This window comes from Pipistrellus hanaki, assembly GCF_964339955.1.
Source record: "Pipistrellus hanaki genome assembly, chromosome: 16".
NCBI classification, from domain to species: Eukaryota; Metazoa; Chordata; class Mammalia; order Chiroptera; family Vespertilionidae; genus Pipistrellus; species Pipistrellus hanaki.
The window spans coordinates 27112661-27133036 of NC_140518.1; the positions used below are offsets into that span (position 1 = coordinate 27112661).

Here is a 20376-nt window from a genome sequence, read left to right on the forward strand (position 1 = left end):
GAAATTTTGTAGCCTTGAGCAGAGGCCAGAGCCTCCAGGGCAGGCGGGAAGCTTGGTTCCTCCATTGCCAGGACAACCCAAGCCTCTTGCTTGCTCCAGCTCCGTGGCTGGCCGCCATCTTGGTTGGATTAATTTGCATACTCGCTCCTGATGGTGGTGTGGCTTGGCTAGTAGAGTGATGGTTAATTTGCATGTTTCTCTTTTATTAGTGTAGATATTAGAGACCCAGTGCATGAATTTGTGTATGGTTGGGGTGTGGCCAGCCTGGCCAGGGGAAGGGGACATGGGTGGTTGGCTGGCCTGCCTGCTGGTCAAACTCCTGATCGAGGGGACAATTTACATATTAGCCTTTTATTATATAGGGTATAAACTGAGTGGCCAGATTATTATTATTATTTTTGCCTTCATTAAATAGGGAGTATAGGATTAGTGGTTAAGCATTCAGGCACAATAAGCAGACTTTTTGAGTTCAAACCTATTCTTCCACTTATTAGAGGATTTGAATTACCGGTACTTGTTGCCAAGTTACCCTGCACCTTGACTTTCTCATTTGTTAAATGGGCTGATGTGAACAATACTTCCTTCCTAGGGCTATTTTTAAAAAATATATTGCATTGATTTTTCACAGAGAGAGAGAGAGAGGGATAGAGTTAGAAACATTGATGAGAAGAGAAACATCGATTAGCTGCCTCTTTCACACACCCTACCTGGGATGTGCCTGCAACCAAGGTACATGCCCTTGACGGGAATCGAACCTGGGACCCTTCAGTCCGAAGGCCGACGCTCTATCCACTGAACCAATGGCCCTCCTCAGGCTATTTTTAGTGGCCAGATTATTATGTGTTCAGAGATCATAATAATCTGGCCATATATATATATATATATATATGTATATATATATACACACACACACACACACACACATACATACACACATACACACACATATATACATACCCGTATATATGCATTATTGTTAAAAATATTACATTACATTATCCCCCAATGATCTCTTCCAGCCCCCCTGCCTCCCAGGCCTTCCCCACCCTATGTCTGGGTCCATGGGTTGTGCATATATGCACACAAGGTCTTTGGTTGATCTCTTCCCACCTTCCCTGTGAGATTCCTCAGTCTGATCCCTGCTCCCATGTCTCTGGATCTATTTTGTTCATCAGTTGACTTTGTTCATCAGACTCCACGTGTGAGTGAGGTCATGTGATACTTGTCTTTCTCTGCCTGGCTTGTCTGGCTTTGCCTGATCCTCTCCAGGCCCTCCATGCTGCTCAGAGGGTGAGACCTTTCCCCCACCACGCACTGTGTGTGTGCAGAGGCTCAGGGGCGTGGCCTGCGTCTGTGCCGAACGCTCCCTCCCTCCCCTGGGTAACCGCGGGCTCCGTGGAAGCGGAAAGTTCACAATCACAGGTGGGCTTTCCAATGACAGAGAAGCAGAACATCTTTAAGAATTAAGATTTAACGCTTTATTGCTCTGGATGGTAAATCAAAATATGCTTTAGAAATAGAGTTAATTTAATGGGAAGTAGGAATATATGCACCAAACCATTCATTGCATTGAATTAAATCAAGAGAAACACTTCATTGCCTACAATCACCGTGTCCTGCTTCCCTCTCGGCACCCGGAAAGACCACCCTGGTCTCGCCCTACATTCCTGGTCCTCCTTCAGTCCCACACGGGCTTCTCTTGGAACACGATGGGGTGCCCCGTGACCCCCTCGGCCCGGAGGCCGGGGCTGGGCTGAGGCTCCGGCCACGCAGAGGCGGAGGGAGGCCGCCAGCCCTCTTGTTCCCCCCGCACCGGCCTCTGAAAGGCACTCGTTTGGCAGGTTCCACTTGGTGTGTCTGACAGACACTACGTGTCTCCTTAGAAAGCGACAGGTCGGGGAATAAGCGAGTGGAGGCAGCAGTCCATGTGGGTGGTTCAGCGAGTGGCCAGGCGCTTGGCAAAACGACGCGCGGCTGACCCGGGCGGTGGCCCTCGGGGCGGGCAGCCGGCCGGGCTCCGGGAGGGAGAGGGGCTCCGAGGCCCGGATGCCGGTATCTTCACTCCGAACGGTGCCCGGTGCCCGGTGCCGCTGTCCGCCAGCCCTGCCAGCCGGCGGGGTGAGGTGAGACCAGGCCGCCGGGACCCCCGGGGGGCCCACCAGGGGACCGCGTCGGGCGTGAGGCACAGGAGTCCGCCCTCAGGCACTCGGGGCGCTGTGCGGGGTCCGGGGGACGGGACGGGTGCGGGGTCCGGGAGCAGGGAGCACATGTGTGTCACACCCTGCCAGGCTCCCCCTGAGGCCTGGGCTCAGCCTCAGCCCCTTCACCGGGCGCCCCGAGTCCCCTCCCACGGCTCCAGGAGGGGCTGGTCTCGGGCAGACATCCGCAGGCAGGTGTGGGCACAGGCGGGCAGGATGGCGCTGCTCTCCCGGCCGGAGGTCTGCGTGCCCGGTGGCAGGTGGGCATTCTGCCCGCGGAGCCGGGACTCTGTGTCTTCTGCCTCCCCGGCCCCCAGGGGTCCCATGTGCTCCGGGCCTCCTGCTCCGGGCCTGGCTCTCCGGGAGTATGAAGGGGCCCACGAGTGCCCCCAGCCCCTGCGACGCCATCTGACTAGTGTTCCTGACACGGGCGCGGGCGCCGCGGGCACAGGATCTGAGGAGCAGCCTTCGAACTGTGCGTGAGGCACCCATGGCATCGGCGCTGGAGAGGGTCCTGGGAGCACCCCGCTCTGCAGGGGGGGGGGCTGGTCGGGGCAGCCGAGCAGGCCGGCTGTCAGGGGCATGGCTGTCCTGCCAGCACCGCTCCTGGGCCGCGGGGCCGGGCCTACAGGTGAACCTGCTCACCTGGTGGCTTTGGCTGCTGCCGGGAAGACGGGGTCCCCGGAGGAGCCGAGAAACAGCCCCCTGGGGGGAGGAGGGCGGGATGGACTCACGGAGAGGGCAGGGGGCTCCCCACACCGCCTGCAGGGCACGCAGGGCGGCCTGGGTCCAGGTGCTGGCCCGGCCCGGCCCGGGGACGCCCTCACCGGCTGACGGCACCTGAGCTGCCTCCGCGGGGAGATGTGGCCGGAGCCGCCCGGGCTCTGGACGGGCGCCGGCTCTTTGGTTTGTGGACGGGACAGGGGCCGGCGGGGCAGGGCCGGCGAGAGGGGGCAGGAGCGAGGCGGTCTCGGAGGGCCGTGAGGAGGCGGAGCGCCCCCCGGGGCCGGCGGCTGATTCCTAGCGGGCGGCGGGGCGGGCGTGCGGCGGGCGGCAGGGAGCTCAGTTGCCCAGCGGGGAGCTCAGTTGCCCGGCGGGGAGCTCAGTTGCCCAGCGGGGAGCTCAGTTGCCCGGCGGGGAGCTCAGTTGCCCAGCGGGGAGCTCAGTTGCCCGGCACGCTGAGGGTGAAGCCGGAGCGGCTCTTGGTGAAGTCGGGCTGGGGCTGGTTGAGCCGCGTCTCCACGGACACGGTGCACTTCTTCCCGTTCAGGCTGCACTGCACCGGGTTGGTGACGTTCACTTGCAGGTGGCGCTTCTCACTGGGAACCGGAAGGAGAAAGAGCAGACGGGCGGTTAGCAGCAGCCAGAGCGGGGGACGCCCGGGCCCCCAGGCCTGCCTCTGGCCGAGCTCCCTGGGCCCCCCGCTGCCCCAGGGGCACGGGCACCGGGGGCCTCCCCTGAGGCCTTGGGAAGCCCCAGGAGGCTGCTGCTGGTGGTGGTGGTGGTGGGGGGTGGCCTCCAGCCAGAGCTTCGGAGAGCAGGGCTGACCTCTGACCTCTGACCTCTGAGCCTGGCTCCGGAACCAGCGTGTAGAGTTGGACCAGAGGAGGGGAGGGCGGTGAGCCTCAGCCACCACGTCCCCGGCCTGAGACCAGAGTCCCCTGGGGCTTGCGGTGTCAGCAGGGGCCTGACATGAGGGCTGGGGTTCCTTCTGATGCACAGCCATCTCAGGAACCGACTGCAGCGGAGCCCTGAGCGCTCCATGTCCGTCCGGGGCCGAAGGAGATGCCCTGCACCCCCCGGGGGGCGGGAGGTGTGGGAGCCGCTCGCCCTGTCCGCCCGGCCCGGGGCAGCTGTGTGCCAGCTGTGAGCACGGGTCTGGCTGCCGGGGCCCCGGAGCCTCTGGGGCTGGGACGGCTTTGCCACCGCGCACCAGGCCGCTCTGCTGCCGGACCCACCGCGGGCGGGAGGGCGGCCACGTGAAGACTGAACTGAGCGCACGCTGGGCCTGGAGCCTGTGCCCCTGCTGCCTGAGGGCTCAGCCAGGCTCCAAAGGGGGTCCATGCCCAGGAGGCCCGGGGCGCGGAGGGGGGGGGGTCAGTGAGGCTGGGTGCACCTGCTGAGTAGCAGCAGCCCCCCCCCCACCCTCCCCCCTGCACCCGCTACCCCACCGCCCAGATACACTGCAGAGCGGCTTATTTTAAGACCCTAGAACAGGGGTCCTCAAACTTTTTAAAGTGGGGGCCAGATCACGGTCCCTCAGAGAGCTGGAGGGCCGGACTATATGAACTACTAATCCCTACTGTAACACCTTGGCTGCGCTCACTGCCCAAAAAACCTGGCGGGCCGGATCAGACTCCCCTGGGGGCTGCATGTGGCCCGCGGGCCATAGTTTGAAGACCCCTGCCCTAGAACGTCTCTAAGTAGGCTGCCCTCACACCAGCTCACAGGGGCTGCTCAGCCCACACCGAACCTCGGCTTGTGCCTCGGCAGCTCTCTGTGCCGGGAGGAGGGAGGAGGGAAGAGGGAGGAGGGAGGAGGGAGGAGGCAGACCTGGGGGCAGGGGGCTCCGCTGCTCTGCTGGGCTCCTGGCTGTGTCCCTCCCTGTGCTGCACAGTGAGTGCCAGGTGTAGGAGGAGCGGGCCGAGGCCGCGGGCGCTCCCCTCTCCGGCCTTCCCTGCCTCCCGGGCCCGGCTCCCCCAGCCCGGCTCCGAGCAGCCCGTCCCCGTCTGTCCTGGCCGCAGACAGCGCTCAGGCAGGCTTCCTGGGTGCCCCGCACAGGCCCGCAGCGGGCAGCACGCGGTGTCCTCTCAGGCCTGTCCCTCCCCGGTTCTCAGGAACCCGTCGTGGAGGCAGAAACGGGCTGCCACTTGTGGGCCTTCGGCCTCTTACTGCCTTGTCAGCTGCCGCTGAACCTGGGCTCTGCCGGCTATTTTTAACCCGCCCGGACGTAAAAATAGCAGAGCCATTGGAGGCGGTGACGCAGGCCCCTCGCCCCTGCGGGAGCCGGGCCTGCTGTGCGGGCAGGTGCGGGCCTGGCGGCCGGCGGGCGGGTCCACGTGGGGCCCGTGGCCAGGAGCACTGCCCCCCGCTGCCTGTGTCCTCCCTCCCACCTGTGGGGCCCGGTCCACCACCCCGTGGGCTCCAGAACCACCTGAGCCTCAGACCTGGGGAAAAGGTTCTGAAAGAGCCCATTCCAAGTCAGCTGGTGAAATCTGACAGAGGAAACTGACCCCCTAGCCACCCCCTGTGCGGGCAACCAGACCAGGCTCCTCTCTACGCAGCCCTTCCGACGAGGGACCCCGCCCGCCACGAGCTCAGGGGCAGCGGAGAGCGCCCGGACGGCCCCCCCGCTCCTGCTCTGGGCTCTGCATCCCCAGCGTCTGCTCTGCAGGCCCAGTGCGGGGCTGGCGGGAACACGCGGAGCAAATGGCTACTGCAGAACGGCGCCCCAGGGTCACCAGGGCGCAACTTCACCTTGAAACGGAGCCCACGGGTGGGGGCTGCAGGATGAAAGAGGCAGGGGACAACCACTGCTCCAGACCGTCCGCCCCACCCCGGGCTGGGCGGAGAGCATCCTGTGAGCACAGCAGGGCACCTGCTGCTGGCGGAGGAGCAGGTGGGGGAGGAGGGCCAGCCGCGCCCCAGGGAGCAGAGCGGAGGCAGGGACCATGTTCTGGGACATCCAAGCCCGTGAGACACAAGTAACTGTCGGTTATGTATGAGAAACATTTTTGAAGTTTTAATTACAGGTGACCTACAGTACACGCTATAGGTGTAGAACATAGTGATCAGACATTCACGTAACATACACAGTGGTCCCTTAGTAAGTCTAGTGCCCATCTGGCACTATACATAGTTATTAGATATTATGGACTGTACTTGACATCCCGTGACTGTTTTTATAATTGGCAATTTGTACTTCTTAATTCCTCGCCTTTTTCACACTTCTTCCCCCTCCCCTCCGAAATCCGGCAGCCATCAGCTTGTTCTCTGTACGTATGAGTTTGTTTGTGGTTTATTTATTTTGTTCTTTAGACCCCCCACATATATCGTAGATGACATCATATAGTTCTTGTTCTTCTCTGCCTGCCTTATCTCAGCAGAATTCCCTCCAGGTCCATCCGTGTTGTGGCGATGGCAAGATTCCATCCTCCTCTCTTTAGGGCTGGCTGACAGTCTGCTGCATGTTTGTACCATGTCTTCTTTGCCCATTCACCTATTGGCGGGTGCTCAGGTTGCTCCCATACCTTGCCTATTGTAAATAATGTTGCAGTGAGCATAGGGGTGCAGACATCTTTTTAAACGAGTGCTTTGTGTTTCTTTAGATAAATACTCAGAAGTGGCATTGCTGAGTCATGTGGTAGTTCTATAACTTTTTAAGAAACCTCCATACTGTTTCTTAAACCTTCTATGGCTGCACCAGTTTACAGTGATTGATGGCAGCCATTCTAACCAGTGTGAGGTGTTATCTCATTGTGGTTTTAATTTGCATTTCCCTGATGATTACAGTTGAGGATCTTTTGGCCTTCTGTAAGTCCTCTTGGGAGAAATGTCCACTGGGGTCCTCTGCCCATTTTTATTTTTATTTTTTGGAATAGCAAAGGTGGTGATTTATTGAAGAACAAGTACAGAGTTCCAAGTAGGGAGGGGGAAAGGGTCCCCCTCTGCCCATTTTTAGAAAAAAATCAATCCTCACCCAAGGATATTTTTTCCACTGATCTATTTTTTAAATTAATTAATTAATTAATTAATTAATTAATTAATTTTTTAGTGTGAAAAAGAGGGAAGGCGGGAGGAAGTCTTGGGGAGAGTCGGGAGAGAAACACCGACGTGAGGGAGACAAGTCAAGTGGTCGCCTTCCACAGGCACCCGGGAACAATCCTGCAATCCAGGTGCATACCCTTGACCGGAGATAGAACCCTTGGCCCTTTGCACGCCTGTTCTTGTATCAGTACCAGGCTGTTTTGATTACCGTAGCTTTGTAGTATAACTTGATATCCAGTATCATGATTCCTCCAACTTTGTTCTTCTTTCTCAAGATTGATTTGGCTATTTGAGGTCTTTTATGTTCTATACAAATTTTAGGATTGTTTTAGTTCTGTGAAAAATGCCAGTGGAATTTTCATAGGAACTGCATTCAATCTGTAGATTGCTTTTGGTAGTATGGACATTTTAATGAAGTTAATTCTGCTTATCTATGAGCATGATATATGTTCCCATTTACTTGTATATTCTTCAGTTTCCTTCTTCAGTGTCTTACAGTTTTCTGAGTACAGGTCTTTTTACCTGCTTGGTTAAATTTATTCCTAGGTATTTATTCTTTTAGATGCAATTGTAAATAGAATTTTAAAAAAATTACTCTTTCTGGTAGTTGTTGGTATATAAGATGCAACCATTTTCTGAATATGAATTCTGTATCTTGCTACCACTTTATTGAATTATTAGTTCTAATAGATTTTTTTTTTTTTGTGTGTGTGTGTGTGTATAGGTTCTCTGTATTTGGTGTGTCATATGCAGATAACAGTTTGTGATGCTCTTTATTTCTCTTTCCTATCTGATGGTTGTAGCTAGGACTTCTAATATGTTAAATAAAAGTGGTGAAAGTGGACATCCCTGCCTTGTTCCTGATCTTAAAGAGAACACTTCTCTCTTCACCACTGAGCATGCTAGCTGTCGGTTTGTCATATGTGACCTTCATTATGTTGAGGTATGTTTCCTCTATCCCGTTTGCTGAGAGTATTTATCATAAATAGGTATTGGACTTGGACAAATGCCTTTTCTGCTTCTATTGATGCAATCATAGACTTTGTCCTTCATTTTGCTTATTGATTTGCGGATTTTGAACCAGCCTGGCATCTGAATAATAAATCCTACTTGATTATGGTGTCTGACCTTTCAATGCATTGCTGGATCCAGTTTGCTAATATTTTGTTGAGGATTTTAGTATCTATGTTTATCAGGGACATTGGCCTATACTCTTCCTCCCTCCCTCCCTGCGATAGAGTGTTGGCCTGTGGACCAAAGGGTCCCTGGCTCTATTCTGGTCAAGGGGCATGTGTTTTAGTTGCAGGTTCCTCCCTGGCCCAGGCCCTGGTGGGGGCTTGTGAAGGAGGCAACCAATCAATGTGTTTCTCTCACATCATGTTTCCATCTTTCCCTCTCTCTTCCACTCTCCCTAATATCCTCAGGTGAGGACTAACAAAACAAAATAAAAAGAACCAGATCTTGGTTTCATTGATTTTTTTTAAAAAAAATATTTTATTGATTTTTTACAGAGAGGAAGGGAGAGAGATAGAAAGCCAGAAACGTCGATGGGAGAGAAACATCGACCAGCTGCCTCTTCCACACCCCCTACAGGGGATGTGCCCGCAACCAAGATACATGCCCTTGACCGGAATCGAACCTGGGACCCCTCAGTCCGCAGACGCTCTACCACTGAGCCAAACCGGTTTCGGCATCATTGATTTTTTCCCCCTACTTCTTTTTAGACTCAATTTTGTTGATTTCTACTCTCTATTATTTTCTCCCTTCTGTTCCTTTTGTTTTTGTTCTTTTTCTAGTTCTTTAGGCATAAGGTGAGATTCTTAAATTTATTGAGACTTGTTTTGTGGCCTAACATGTGGTCTATCTTGGAAAATATTCCATGTGCCCTTGAAAACAATGTATATTTTGCTGTTTTTGGGCAAAATGTCCTAAAAATATCAATTAAGTCCATCTGGTCTAAAGTGTCATTTAAGGCCACGGCTTCCTTGTTGATTTTCTGTCTGAGGGATCTGTCCAGTGATATCAATGGGGCGTTAAAGCCCCTATTATAACTGTATTACATTAACCTCTCCCCTTGTGTGTGTCAATGTTTGCTTTATACATTTAGGTGCTCCTATGTAGATGTGTTAGTTACAGCCTCTTGTTGGGTTGGTCCTTTTATCATTATGAAATGCCCTCCTTTGCTTCTTGTTACAGCCCTTGTTAAAAGTCTCATCTTGTCTAAGTATTGCTACCCTAGCTATTTTTATTTCCATTTTCATGAAATGTCTTTTTTTACCCTTTTATGTCTGTGTGTCTTTCTTTTAAAAAAATATATATTTTATTGATTTTTTACAGAGAGGAAGGGAGAATGAGAGAAACATCCATGAGACAGAAACATCGATCAGCTGCCTCCTGCACACCCGCCCACTGGTAATGTGGCTGCAGCCAAGGTACATGCCCTTGACCGGAATCGAACCTGGGACCCTTCAGTCCACAGGTCGACGCTCTATCCACGGAGCCAAACCAGTTAGGGCTGTCTGTGTGTCTTTCAATCTGAGGTGGGTCTCTTGTAGATAGCTTATTTGTGTGTCTTTTTATTTTATTTTAAGCTTATTTATTTAAAAAAATCTTTATTGTCGAAAGTATTACATATACCCCTTTCTCCCCCCCTCCCCCACCCCCATCCAGCCCACCCCCGCCTCCCACCCCAGATCCTCACCAGCATAAGGTTATGTATTATATGTGGGACTTTTTCTTTATTTTAAAAATATTTTTTATTGATTTCAGAGAGGAAGGGAGAGGGAGAGATAGAAACACCAATGATGGGGGAGAATCATTGATCAGCTGCCTTCTGCCTGCCTCCCACTAGGGACTGAGCCCGCAACCAGGGTATGTGCCTTTGACCAGAATTGAAACTGGGACTCTTTAGTCTGCAGGCTGACACTCTATCCAGAGCCAAACCAACTAGGGCTCTATGGGTCTTTACAAAAAATCATTTAGTAACCCTCTGTGTTTGTTTGGAGCAATTCGTACATTTACACTTAAAGTAGTTGCTGACAGTTACAGAATTATTGACATTTTATTCATTGTGTTTGTAGTTCCTCCTTGTTCTTTTTTACTCTCTTGCACTCTTGTATGGTGATGACTTTCGAGTGTTGTGTTCCGATTCTTTTCTCTTTATTTCTTGTATATCTCTTGTAGATTTTTGGTTTGTGGTTACCATGTTCTTCATATATCCCACACTATGTTTATAGCAGTCTATTTTAAGTTAATGGTCACTTAACTTGGAACGCATTTTAAAATCACTACTTTATACACACCCTCTCCACATTTATTTTTGTCATTACTTTTAAAAAATATATTTTATTGATTTTTTACAGAGAGGAAGGGAGAGGGATAGAGAGTTAGAAACATCAATGAGAGAGAAACATTGATCAGCTGCCTCCTCCTGGGGATGTGCCTGCAACCAAGGTACATACCCTTGACCAGAATCGAACCTGGGACTTTTTAGTCCACAGGCTGACGCTCTATCCCCTGAGCCAAACCTGTTAGGGCTGTTATTACTTTTAAAAACTTTTTTTTGAGAGTGTTTGTACATATCCCTTATTGTAATTACATACGATCTTCTTACTTGAATCTTTTAGTTTTTGTACTAGCTTTATAGTTGGTAGTTCCATTGCCTTTACCAAATGAGATTTTTTTTCCTTTCCTATTTTCTTTCTTTAATCCTTACCCAAGGATACTTCTCCCAATGATTTCCAGAGAGACTGAGTGAGAGAAAGGGAGAAGAAGAGGGAGAGAGAGAGAAACATTGATGTGAGAGAGAGACATCAATTGGTTGCTCCAGTCTGCACCCAGACTCAGGCTAGGGAACCTGTAACCGAGGTATGTGCCCTTGACCAGGAATTGAACCTGAGACCCTTTGTCCATGGTCGATGCTCTAACTACCAAGTCAAACCAGCCAGGATTCTGGGGTTGGAGGAGGCTATGTGTGAACTGAGGCCAAATGCCAGCTGTGTTGGCTGCATTTATAACAACAGTGAGGGCAGGAGAAAGAACCGGCTTCTGCTGGTCTGAAGAGCTGGACGAAGCAGCTCTGGGTGGCGTCGTCCACACGCTGCCCTCCACAGACAGCACAGAGCGTGGTGGGTAGAGTGTGGTGGCTCCTCACTGAACTAAAGGTAGAATTAGCACGCAACCCAGCAGTTCCACTCCTGGACACGTGCCCCAAAGAAGTGAAAACAGGTATTCAAACAGAAGTGCATACAGGCATGTTTCTGGCAGCATCCTTTGCAGTAAACAAAGAGCAGAAACAGTCCAAACATCTATCAGCTGATGAGTGGACAAGCAAAATGTGATACACCCATTTAATGAGGTATTATTCAGCTGTACAAAGAAATGAAGCACTTTCAACAATTAAGATTAAAAAAAAAAAAAGAAAGAAATGAAGCACTCGTACTTGCTACATGGGTGAACTTTGAAAACATTATGCAACATTAAGGGAGTCAGACACAGCAAGGCATACATCGTATAGTCCCGCTGACAGGACGCATCCAGAACAGGCACATCCATGGAGAGAAACCTTAGCGCCGCGGGGCCGCGGAGGAGCTGCCAGGCCTATGGGTTTTCCTTAGGGGCGATGGCACTATCCCAGACAGAGACAGTGGTGATGGTGCACAGCGGTATGCATGCACGGGCTGTGACAGTTACGTTTTGTGTATTTTAAAAAGTAGATGGATTATAACAGAAATATAAGAAGTTGCCCTCCAACCGCATTTTCTTTGCCCATCTCGAGTTCAGCAGGCACGGCTTTGACACCAGCTGAGGGAGGGTTTGAGTGGCCCTGGGGCAGCGGGCGGGGGGTGGGGGTAGGGTCAGGGACACTGCTGCCTGGAAGCTGTGGAGCCGAGCACCTCCCTTAGGCTCTGAAGGCAAGAAAGGAGCCTTCACAGACGGGTGGGGTGTCTGACGGTGCGCCAGGCCAGACGACAGCTGCCACGGGGGCCGGCTGCTGAGGGGGAGAGACCCCCCCGCCCCATCTTCTGTTACAGGATTTAATGGCTCAGCAAACTGTGGAATTCGGGGACTTTCATCTGCTCCAGGCCATCACTGCAGGCAAATGGCCTTGATCAGATTACGTTCCCTCGTTCTTCATTTAGACTCCCGTCCTCTGCAGATTAGAGAAATCCGTGGGTAAATGCCTTGGAGGCATCAGTGGGAGGCCGAGTGGCCATACATGCATGCGTCCTGCGGGAATGGGGGAGCTCCGTCTCTCCAGGAGCTGAATCGGCCCAGGAAATGCCCCCTGCTTCACCCATGGGCTTGCCCTCCGTAGACCAGGACTTGGGGGGTGGAGTGAACCACTCTCTCCTCTCCATGGCGCTCCCTGCTGGAGCCCTGTGTCTAACCAACGCTCTTGGGAGGGAACGGAATGGGAGTGAGTGAAGGGAGTCTCAGGTTCAATTCCTGGTCAAGGGCAGTACCTCAGTTGCAGGTTCCCCAGCCCCAGTCGGGTGTGTGCAGGAGGCAACTAATGGATGTGTCTCTCTCACATCCATGTTTCTCTCTCCCCGCCGCTTCCTTCACTCTCTGGGGGCTGTGTTCTCAGGGGCCTGAATGCAGGGCCAGGCGGGGGTTCTCCGGGCTGGTCACAGGATGTGGGGGAAGGAGCCCACCGTGCCCAGCCGCAGGCAGCGCAGAGCCGCTGTTGGAGGTGATGATTAATATGGTGGGTGTTTCAGGACAAACCCTGGAGCCGTGAAGACAGACTGCAGGTGCGTGTGCGCTCGGAGGGGCCTGGAGCTCGGGGCGCAGCTGTTCCCGGCGCTTTTCATTTCCTGCGAGAGGCAGTCCCTTGGCTCAGATCTCACCGCAGAGGCGGGTCCCCCCACCCCGCTCTGGGAAACCTGCTTCTGCTTCTGCTTCTGTCTGTCAGGGTCGGACAAGCCTTTTACTTCCGTCCCTTCTGACGCGAGGCTCAGAGTCCAGGGCCCGTGCAGTTTTGAGAGTGGGGGTGTCATGTCTCCTGGCCTAATGAGTCCTTTCTGGGTTTGCAGTTGGTGAAGGATGTCGGGGAGAGCCAATTAAAAAATCACACACACACACACGCACCACACACACACACACATGTATGTATATGAAGGGAGAAGGAGAGAGAGAGACAGAGAGAGAGAGACAGCCTCCTGCACGCCCCACACTGGGGATTGAGCCCGCAACCCCGCCATGTGCCCTGACTAGGAATCCAACCATGACGTCCTGGTTCACAGGTCAGTGCTCAACCACTGAGCCATGCTGGCCGGGCGGGCAGTGCATGCTGAGGCCCCAGCACAGGCTGGCGCCTGCCACTGCCACATCCTGGCCGGCCTGGCTCTCGGGTGCACTGGGTGCATCCTCACTCCCCCCGGAGGCCCCCCAGCCAGCGCCCTTCCCGTGCTCTCTCCGCACCCGCCACCACCATCACCGTTTCTCCCACCTGCACCCCTTTCCTTCTCTTCTAATTACCAAGCCCACACGGTGGGGGGCCCCGGCCAGAGAGGAGGACACAACGTTGTGGGACGCAGCCCCCACTCGAGGCGTTCCCACTGTTACCGGCAGGTGGGCAGCGTTAGCGCCAGGCCACACACAGGCCGCCAGAGGACGGCCACCGAAGCATGGTGGCTTCCAGAGGGAGTGACGTCCAGACTGACACCTCCAGTGACAGGAATCCCGTAGGAGAACTTATTTTTTATTTTATTTTATTGATTTCAGAGAGGAAGGGAGAGGGGGAGAGAAACATCAATCATGCAAGAGAATCATTGATCGGCAGTCTCCTGCATGCCCCCTCCTGGGGATCCAGCCCACAACTAGGCATGTGACCTTGACAGGAATTGAACCTGGGACCCTTTAGTCCACAGGCTGATGCTCTAGACTAGGGGTGTCGAACTCAATCAGAGAAGGGGCCAAAATCTAAAATCCAGCCTAAATCGCGGGCCGAATGGTTTACTGAACAGTCATAAACTGACAATGTCATAAACTGACAGCGGAGTGCAGTGATGACAGTGCGGTGCGGGCCACATTGCAAGGCCTGGCGGGCTGGATTTGGCCCGCGGGCCTTGTGTTTGACACATGTGCTCTAGACACTGAGCCAAACCAGCCAGGGCTGCAGGGGTATTTCTGTTTGTTTTCTCCTTCACATACTGTTCGGTCACCCATGCCTGTGGTTTCAGTGACCCCATCGGCGACCTTGTCCTAGCGTGAGGCCCAGCCCGTGCTTTCAGCCACGAACTGGACAAAGCCCTGCCCTCCCTCAGACAGCTGAGTCCTCGTGTGTCCAACACTGAGCTCATCCCTCGGCCCCTTCCCCCAGCGGCTCCCTCTTCCCGCCGAGTCCGTCTCAGTGGAAGGGTGCCACCCACCCAGTCACGGAGGCCCCGAAGCCCGGTCAGCGAGCCCTTCCTCCCCCTCCACTGCCCACACCCGGCACCACCATCTGCTGATTCACCTTCTCAATCCTGGCCACAGCCCAGGCCCTCCCCCTCCCTGTGACTGATGCAGCTCCTGGCTGTCTCCTCTGCCTTCGGTGGCCCCACACCCGCCTCAGACGGTCCTCCACATTGTCACCAGAGAGAGCCTTTAAAGGCACAAAAAGAACTGTCACTCCGCTGCCAGAATCCCGTTACTCATTCCCAGAGCTCTGGAGAGCCCCCGCCTCCGCCTCCCCCGGCTGGGCTGGGTGTTCGTTCATCTGTGGCCCTCTTCTCATTTTTATGTTAATCCTCATCCGAGAGACAGAGAGAGAAACAGCGATGTGAGCGAGACACATCGACTGATTGCCTCCTGCGTGCAGCCCTGGGGATCGAGCCTGCAACCAAGGCATGTGCCCTTGGGCGGAACGGAGCCCGGAACCCTTCAGTCAGCAGGCCGATACTCTATCCATTGAGCCACGCTGGCTAGGGCGAGAATTATCTTCTTTATCAAAGAGGAGTTCTCCAGAAAGTAAAAACTAAGTCACCTGTGTGAGATTTGCAAAGACAAGAGTAGTCCCACCGATGCACCCACACGTCCACCTTCTGAAGCTCCCAGGGAACATGGGAACACGGGGCTAGGATGACTAACGTGTGGGCTGATGGGAACGTGGGGAATTACATCCATGAACATGCCACCTCTGGTTCTGAGGCGGCATGGCGATGAGCAGACGCCGGCTCCATGTGAAGTTCTCAGTGGTATCCTGGGTAACCTGGGCGGCTATTTCTGATGACCCTCTCCCTGTCTGCTGGCTGTGGCCGGTGCCCCTCAGCAGCACCTGGCATAGCGGAAAGGGTCTTGGAAGGGGGAGGGGAGGTTGAAGACCATCACCGCCCCTCCATGGAGAACCCACCATGGACTGGGCATGTACTGAACGGCTCACAGGCGTCACCGAGTGTGATAGCGCTGTCCTCGTGCCCACGCGATGGGTGGGGGCACAGGTGCTGAGGAAGCTCGTGTGGCGCTCAGCGGGAGGGTGGTGAGCGGGGGTCTGGGCCCCCCGTGTCTGTCGCTTGAGCGACGTGTTGAACCTCCCGTTCTATTCAGTCCCTGGTTGGGGTGCTTTTCTAGCTCTGCCGCAGGGCGTCGCCCTGCAGCGTGGGGGCACTTCAGTTCTCGGAGAGGAGGGCATTTGGGATCTGTAACGACGCTAAGGTTTGTGCCTTCTGACCCCTCCCGCCACGTCCATGCGTGGTCACCACTCGTCGAATTCTCTTCCTGGGTATTCGCTTTTTTTTTTTTTTTTTAAATATATTTTTATTGATTTTTTACAGAGAGGAAGGGAAAGAGATAGAGAGCTAGAAACGTCGATGACAGAGAAACACTGACCAGCTGCCTCTTGCACACCTCCCACCGGGGATGTGCCCGCAACCAATGTACATGCCCCTGACCGGAATTGAAACTGGGACCTTTCAGTCCGCAGACCAACGCTCTACCGCTGAGCCAAACCGGTTTTGGCGGTATTCGCTTCTTTACTCCTCGGCCAGGAGACACCACTGCCGTGCCCAGGCCTGGCTGAGCCCGGGCTGGCAGAGAACAGCCGCTCCCCTGGTGCTGGGAGGCTCTGTGCACGCCGTGACTATTTCCCCGCGCAGGCTGGCATCTCGGTTCTCCAGCTGAAGCCCCGAGGGGGACTGCTGGTTCTGTCTCTGTCAGTCTGAGGGCTCCTGCTCTGTGTGTCTGCAGCCCTCCCCAAGAGGCCTTGGGGGGGGGGGGCGGTGTGTGTTCACCCTCATGGCCTCAAGACTGCTGCCTGGTCTCTGATTTCTTTCCCCTCCGCCGACATCAGAGACCAAGGCGGTGAGAATGCTCCATTTAGCTTTTTATATTTGGACTCTGGGCGCTTTAAGGCTACATTCCTCTGTCCCTCCCAAAACGTCCAAATGAATGCTTTACGCCGGGGATAATGGAGCCCTTCAAAACCCAAACTAAAGGAACACCACCTCAAGTATGAGAACAGGACAAAAAACAAGCAACAAGACAACGCGAACCAAACCACACCCCCATCACAGAACACATGGACGGCAGCTGTGGGCAGGCTGCACACAGGGCCGGTGGTGGATCCCTTCCTCTCGCACCCGGAGCCTCTGTCCTCTGAGCCACTCACAGCCGCCCCTCTCCCCTCACAGCTCCGCCTTCCGTCTCTCTCTTTAGCTTCTCACCTCCGTGCTTTCTGCTCTAGTGTGTCTTCAGGTTTATTTTATCACACAAAAAAGTGTTGGAGAGACTTTTTCTCCTTTTCTATGTTGAGCCTCTGTTTTTCACATCTTTGCTGTTTCCTGCTTACATCTCTATTTCTCCTCCCTTGACACTTCTGCGAACAGCACCTCCAGAGTTAGCGCCATCTGTGAACATCGGTGTTTATTTTCTGTTCTCGGCATTAATGGAGGTGCTGAGACCGGACTGAGCATGTAGCAAGACCCACGTGGTCTTGCGAACAGATGATTTCTGGTGGTTTGTCAGCAACACCGTTCTTTGCCTATTCGTCTCATCGTTATCTAGAAGCATCTGAGCCCAGATGGCGTGGCTCAGTGGTTGAGCGTTGACCTATGGCTCAATTCCCAGTGTGGGGTGTGCAGGAGGCAGCCAATCAATGATTCTCTCTCATCGTTGATGTTTCTATCTCTCTCTCCCTTCCTCTGAAATCAATTAAAAATATATATATTTAAAAAAAAAAAAAGCATCTGAGTGCAGCTGGAGTGGCTCAGCTGGTAGAGTATCGTCCTGTGCACCAGAAGGTTGCCAGTGAGCTCCAGGCCAGGGCACATATCTGGGTTGTGTGTTTGATCCCCAGTCAGGGAGAGTATGGAAGTGTCTCTATCTACTCTCTCCCTTCCTCTCTCTAAGCATGTCCTTGGTGAGGATTAAAGAAAGCGGCAACATCTGAGCTTATATTTGTGTGTGGCCATGGGTCCCTCTGTCGAGGAGCTAACAGGATCCCAGACCCCGCCTTCCGAGAAATGAACATTTAAGCTGGTTGACAGCTGCACACGGACACACTGGGGACACACACTGAGAAGAGAGTCCTCAGAAGAATGCATGAGGAAGAGTACAGTAAACCCTCAGTTTTCCGGTCCTCGATTTAACAGACAAAATTTCTGTGTGTCCATTAGCACCCTTGTTTAAAATGCTTTTAATCAAAATTTTCTTATAATTTAAAAAAAAAATATATATATATTTTATTGATTTTAATACAGAGAGAAAGGGAGAAACACCGGTCAGCTGCCTCCTGCACACCTCCTACTGGGGATGTGCCCGCAACCAAGGTACATGCCCTTGACTAGAATCGAACCTGGGACCTTTCAGCCCGCAGTCCGACGCTCTATCCACTGAGTCAAACTGGTTTCGGCTATAATTTACTAGGTTATTATTTTTATTATTTCAGTTATTTAAAATTTTTTTTTTTATTGATTATGGTATAACATAATTGTCCTCATCCCCACATTCCCACCCCCCTGTTGTCCATGACCACTGGTTAGTCTTATATGCATATATATATATATATATATATATATATATCCTTTGGTTGATCTCTCCCCCTTTTCCCCACCCTCCCCTACTACCCTTCACTGTTATTTTTTATTTATTTTTATTAATCCTCACCTGAGGATATTTTCCCCATTGGTTTATTGACTTCAGAGAGGAAGGGAGAGGGGCAGAGAGATAGACACATCAATGATTGATTAGCTGAAGCTTCCTGCAGGCCCCACACTGAGGTCCGAGCCTGCAACCCAGGTGTGGGCCCTGACCAGGAATCAAACTGTGACTTCCTGGTCCATAGGTTGCAGCTCAACCACTGAGCCACGCCGGCCAGGCCCACCATTTCTAATTTTTTATTCAATGTTATTCTGCTGCTGTTTTACACTTTCTCCACCGTTCTTTCTGGCAATATTTATCTTAACATGCCCAAACTTTTAAAGCAGTATTCCTAGGAGCGGTGATGAGATTACCAAGTGGAGGGGGAGGGAGGTCTAATCCTTGCTTTGCAAATAGAAGCTCACATTCTCTAAAACTGCGGTGACCTGGAGGAATTGGGAAACTGGTCAGCGTCCAAAAACAATCGACAGGTTATGGTTTCCTGCTTGCTAAGCCTGGACACAGGGACTCTCTCAGACCCGGAGCCGTCGTCCAGAGCTTGGGCCATCCCATCCCAGCTGGCAGCAGGGATGAGCCGGGGCCGGGGACTTCCAGGTTCTCTGCATTTCTAGGAATGTCGCTTCACCAAGGGAGAAGGCAATGGGGCATGGTGGGGAACATGTGGAACCAGCCAGTCCAGGGTTCAAGGCCAGCTGCATGGATCTGCATGATTACTTCATCCACAGAAGCGTGGTTTCCCTGATGAGCTAATGGACAGTGGTAGGGGTCTCCCCCAGAGCGTCCTGGTGAGCGCTCAAGACCCCTGCACAGAGGCTAGTGCAGTGCCTGGCAGTCAGCAAGTGCCATTTAGAGTTTGTTACTGGAGGAGAGTGCTTTACTGAAGGAGGCCCTTAGGTTTAAGATGTTGGTTAAACAAGTGATAGGACTGAAAGGACTCCTTACCACTGCCTGTCAGGGCCTCTTTGCTTGACCTCAAGTAATCCTTTGAGAAACAACCCAGGCTCTACCCGGTCTGGCTCAGTGGATAGAGTGTTGGCTTGTGGACTGAAGGGTCCCAGGTTCAATTCTTGTCAAGGGCACATGCCTGGGTTGTGGGCTCAATCCCCAGTAGAGGGTGTGCAGGAGGCAACCAATCAATGATTCTCATCACTGATGTTTTGCTCTCTCCCTCTCTGAAACCAATAAAAATATATTAAAAAAAGAAAGAACGAACTCAGCCCTGGCTGGGTAGCTCATTTGGTTAGAGAGTTGTCCTGATATACCAAGGTTGCAGGTTCGATCCCTAGTCAGGGCACATACAAAATCGACCAATGAATGCAGAAATAAGTAGACAACAAATCGATGTCTCTCTCACCCTTCCTTTCTCTACCTCCTCCCTTGGCCATACTGGTGAAAAGGCCTGTGGATTCCAGAGGACCCTGTTTGGGGGCATCTGAAAATCCCATGTAAGCTGACAAAGGATTCTGCTTTCTTCTTTTTATGCACGTTTCCACCTCACTCTCGTGAGACCTGCTGCCCATTCAGGCAACTGCAACCCACGGGGAAGAATATCTGATGAGGTAGCAAGTACCTGGGGATTTTTGTTCTGAGGGGAATTCAAAGAGGTTAAAACAGAAGTGACGATCTCACAAACCAACCCCGGAACCCCAAGATGAAAAGAAACGAGTTGCCCACTTTCTGCCACCTGTTTGAGGACTGGAACGTTCACAGCACTCAGCTATGTGGGCCCAAAACCTGCCCCATCGCGGGACAGAAGTCTTCACTGTACAAAGGCTTTTCAATGGACCCCCCCCCCCCCCGGCCCCCGCCGCACACCCCCTCCCCCCCTACACAACTCTCAGGCTGGTGAATAATGGAGGCGAAGCAGGCCTTTCTATCAACATGTTCTCCGCGCGTCCTAGCGGCGCTGCTGCTGCTGTGTTGCATGTGCTATTTTCAGTGAGGACACAATGCATCAATTTCCAGACTCTTACTCAGTGCCACTGCCACAGAGCTGAGCACTCGGTAATCTTGTCAGGCGGCTCGGAACAATATTCCAACAGATGAAGCGCGTTCCACGCGGCCTTATTTCCCTCTTCCTGGGACGGGCGTCTATTTCTGGCCCTGTAATGAGAGAGGAGCCGCGGCGGCAGCGGCCGGGCCCTGCGCGCCCCGGATCCCACATCACAGGGCCGCTCCGCATGCGGCCGCCGCGGGGACACACCTCGGGGGACCCGTGGGGCTCCCGTCCACTCGAGGCTCACTTTTTAAGTTTCCCAGAAAAGGGTTTTTGGGGTTCAGGCTCGTGCTCACTGGCTGGAAATGCGTGTTGGGTTCTCTCCTGCCTGCT

General features: G+C 53.2%; 1 protein-coding gene across 3 annotated transcripts in view; it reads right to left on the minus strand.

The window, feature by feature from the left end:
- Positions 1–1455: 1455 nt before the first annotated feature.
- Positions 1456–20376, minus strand: part of MYO1D (myosin ID) — a 259333-nt gene continuing 240412 nt past the window's right edge. For 2 of the 3 annotated variants that reach the window (XM_084862733.1, XM_084862732.1), the window contains exon 22: positions 1456–3517. In XM_084862733.1, coding sequence (XP_084718859.1) covers positions 3361–3517 — 157 coding nt within the window. In that variant the 3' untranslated portion in view covers positions 1456–3360. Of the gene's footprint in view, positions 3518–20005; positions 20151–20376 lie in introns of those variants that run through there. The other variant, XM_084862734.1, reaches the window with a different exon arrangement.